Source organism: Olea europaea, chromosome 9 (assembly GCF_002742605.1).
Source record: "Olea europaea var. sylvestris chromosome 9, O_europaea_v1, whole genome shotgun sequence".
Lineage (NCBI taxonomy): Eukaryota > Viridiplantae > Streptophyta > Magnoliopsida > Lamiales > Oleaceae > Olea > Olea europaea.
The window spans coordinates 12,673,157-12,676,551 of record NC_036245.1 but is presented as its reverse complement, the minus strand read 5'-3'; the positions used below and the strand labels follow the sequence as shown (position 1 = coordinate 12,676,551).

Here is a 3,395-nt window from a genome sequence, read left to right as displayed (position 1 = left end):
TGCAAAAGTCCACCCCCTTTCTTATCCATTTCCCATCAAATACATAAGAAGAGGAGACATAGGTTGTCTATGAAATCTACTTCTAAAAGGACCTCCACAACTGACCATCAATCTCCTCACAATAGATTAATCTGAAGTTGGAATCAACAATCTTCGACAAAAGTCCGCCAAAGTTGGAATCATGAATCAATTGCTGCTTGGGAATCGTCAACGTTGGAGATGCCGACGCAAGGTTTGTTTAAATTTCATTACGAATGAGAAAAATTTGCAGCAAAGGGTACGAGGAAAAAGCGTATGAGATATTTTGTGTATAATTATATGTATACATATAGAAAGAGAATTGGGAGATAGTGGGTAAAGGGGTGGGTTGTGGTGATTTGATGGGAGGCAAGCATTGTCTTTCCACTGCCTCGTAAAAATTGAATCGGCAGATAGTGAGTATGGCGTGGATGATGGGATTGAGGGGGTGGATTGAGGTTGTTGGTAAGGGTGTATAGATATACTTTTGAACTTAAAAATTAAAATAGATGTAATTTTCTCATCCTTTAATTTCACACAAGACCAGAGTTTTCCAATCATGAATCACAACATTAATGGAAAAGAATTCCAAGAAGCAAACAAGAAGATGATAAACAGAAACATGTATGCGATTTATGTATGTAATGCTTATCCAATTACATTATGAACTGTGTTTAATTGTGGCTTAGGTAGGCACCTAACTTATCTTGGAGGGGAAGACCATATTATTATCTAATTCTGCTGAAACCGAAACCTGTGAACCTTCAAACATCGTAAAGAGGTCGAGATTTGGTGATTTTGGGTTTGAATTTTGGGAATCAAAGAGATTTCTAGTTGTGTTTTGTTGCTGATCAAACATCTTTTTCAGCTGCTTCCCTTGTTCTTCAATCCTCAACTGCAAAGTTCTTTGAATCTACCATGGAAAAGTAAGCTAAAATAAACACAAATATTTTCAACTTATTTTCATCATTTACCTATGGATAGAGATGTAAGAGCTACCTCTAGTTGTTCATGAAGACGCTTTTGAACATCCAGTTGAACTTGCAGTGCTTCCTTGAGTTGCATACCACTGCAAAAAATGGGGAAAAAATGAAATTTAAGCATGGAAACTAACAGAATTTCATTACTCTGCAAATCGACATAACAAATTTTTACGTGTTTATGTCCACAGCACTTGTCTTCTTTTCAGATTTTCCTGCAGGAGAGGAAAGAAGAAAGTAGTATCAGATTATAGCTTATTTAACTCCTAGAACTTTGTGAGGGAGGTAAATCGTGGGATGTGTCCCAACAGGTCAGAGAACAAGAGCTGCCTGTACACTGCGTCTACAATGAGTCCAATTCCATATTTCAGGAATCAAACCTCCACACTGCGGCTGCCAGCAAGGCATGAGATAACCTCACTCCTATCCTTTGTACCACTAAGCTATGCCCCGGGGGGCATATTATAGCTTATTTATTCATAATCAACAACTGCGGTAGTTTATCTTACTTGACAGCTTATTGCAGCTGCTAATTATGAATAACATTACTCATTCATAAAGAATCTAAATGAAAATTCATAAATTTACAAGGAAAGTGGTTTAGATTACCTTCCACGGAATCAGGCAAGCATTTTGCATTTCGATATTTCTGCAAAGAAAATAAATGATGCATTGAAAAAGTAAGAAGTTGATAGTAACGAGAATTTTTGGGATTTATCAGTTCACCTGCAAATGGCTTTTGACATGAAAGATTGTGAGTCCCTCTGTATCCATCAGCTTTAGGATTGCCTTGGGTGTGGCTTCTATGTTATGTTATTAATGGGGAAACAATTAGTATATGTTGTTCTTTCGGATTGAAACCAAAAGGCTAATATCACATCACTTACTATCAGAACCCCCAAGACGATTTACGCACCCTACAAATCGATCATGAAGATCTTGAGTCCATCTGATTCTCGTCTTACTCGATGAAACAGAGTGACTTGAAGCAGATGAAACACATCCGGGCAGACTTCCAAACTGCTATAGATGAGAAAAATGAGAACCGTGCAGATACTGAGACAACTGTGTGAATATTGCTGATCAACTAATTAATAAAGACTTACACCAAGATCCTGATTTGCATCAAATGGAACAGATGGGCTTCTCCTATTTGAATTATCCAGATCATCTAGCAGCCTCTTTTTCAGTTGCAGTATTTGTTCACTCTCTGAAAGTTTGCGATTTCTGTACAACCCTTCCGAACTTACAAATTGATCATGTGATGTTCGAGTTTTAATAGCTGATTTAAGGGTGGCATTATTTGGATTGAAATCTTGCCCTGTTGCTGCAGATGAATCTCCAAATAAGCTATTTGCTGACTGTTGATGGGAATTCTGGGATTGTTGGGAGCAACAAGAATATAGACTGTTTTTGGGGTAATCGTAGTGCGTTAAGCCCATATACCGCTCAGTTGCATAGAAAGCAGAAGCCGGTGATCCAATCCGGCCGATGATGGAGCTGGATGAATTTTCAGGCCAAAAGTTCTGCTGTGATGAGTCTGAGCCATTTTCTGTGGCTATTGAGTACCAAAAATTCACCATGGGATTAGACTGCTGCTGAGTACCATAACTTTGAGGAAAACTGTCTTGAAATTCTGAAGCAAAATCGCTGGCAAATCCATAGTTCTGCTGTACTCCTCTCATTTACAGAAACTGATCAAATTAGAAACTAAGCAGACACCGAGCTTTATTCTATAAATTGTCCAAGATCAATGGTAGCTACTATTGCATTCTTGTCAACGATTCTTATTCCAAAGAACCTGCATCGAACCACGTGGCTACGGGGTGAGGAAGCCGAAATATTGATAGATAAACAGTAGATTTCTTTTCTTTTTTTATGACATAAGTCTCCAAATATAAGCATGAATATGTCAATATTTAATCTTATAATCCTTGTTTAACTGGATAGGAATGAAAAGTAATCTCTTGACAAAACCAAAGCCAAATTATTTATAAATAATAATAATAATCCTCACCTAGGAAAACACAAACAGTTGTAACAGAACATTCAAATTAATCCATAAGGTATATAAACAGACAATGGTGGCTACTAAACTCCTGTGTAAATAGCAGATAAAAAAAAGAATAATATTTTGGTTATCTTTAACTCAATAATTTCATGTGCAGGCATATATTCAACACTACATTATTCTTGCTAATGATGTGGATGGATGAAGTGAACCTTGTTGTCCACTGGTTCTTCTACCAGAAAAGTTTTATAAAAGAAAGATTTGAGAACTTTTAAGATTCCAAAATGTATTTCTGATTTATTTTACTTTTACAAAGATAGATATCAGAATCAGTCGTAAAGTAAAATCGTGCTAGCTAGCTTCAAGATTTTAGACTAAAGATTCTA

General features: G+C 36.7%; 1 protein-coding gene across 3 annotated transcripts; it reads right to left on the bottom strand.

Annotated features, from left to right (window-relative positions):
• Positions 1–624: 624 nt before the first annotated feature.
• Positions 625–3,095, bottom strand: LOC111399698 (myb family transcription factor PHL5-like). 3 transcript variants are annotated; one of them, XM_023027156.1, is made up of 8 exons: positions 3,016–3,095; positions 2,105–2,799; positions 1,886–2,021; positions 1,725–1,801; positions 1,608–1,647; positions 1,174–1,213; positions 1,018–1,087; positions 625–931 (listed from the first exon to the last, which is right to left on the bottom strand). In XM_023027156.1, exons 2-8 carry the CDS (start codon positions 2,681–2,683, stop codon positions 716–718), a joined length of 1,158 nt encoding a protein of 385 aa, XP_022882924.1. In that variant the 5' UTR covers positions 2,684–2,799; positions 3,016–3,095; the 3' UTR covers positions 625–715. The 3 variants fall into 3 exon arrangements, with proteins under 3 accessions (XP_022882924.1, XP_022882923.1, XP_022882925.1); XM_023027155.1 differs by lacking the exon at positions 3,016–3,095 and having other exon boundaries at positions 2,105–2,867; XM_023027157.1 differs by lacking the exon at positions 3,016–3,095 and having other exon boundaries at positions 1,886–2,018; positions 2,105–2,864.
• Positions 3,096–3,395: the final 300 nt, after the last annotated feature.

Bases quoted from the DNA above. Each gene is read 5' to 3' on its own strand.
- LOC111399698 (XM_023027156.1), bottom strand. From the start codon at position 2,683: ATGAGAGGAGTACAGCAGAACTATGGATTTGCCAGCGATTTTGCTTCA. The intron at 1,802-1,885 runs GTAAGTGATGTG...AACATAACATAG, and splicing joins TCGTCTTGGGGGTTCTGATA to AAGCCACACCCAAGGCAATC. The intron at 932-1,017 runs GTAGCTCTTACA...TTTCCATGGTAG, and splicing joins GTCTTCATGAACAACTAGAG to ATTCAAAGAACTTTGCAGTT.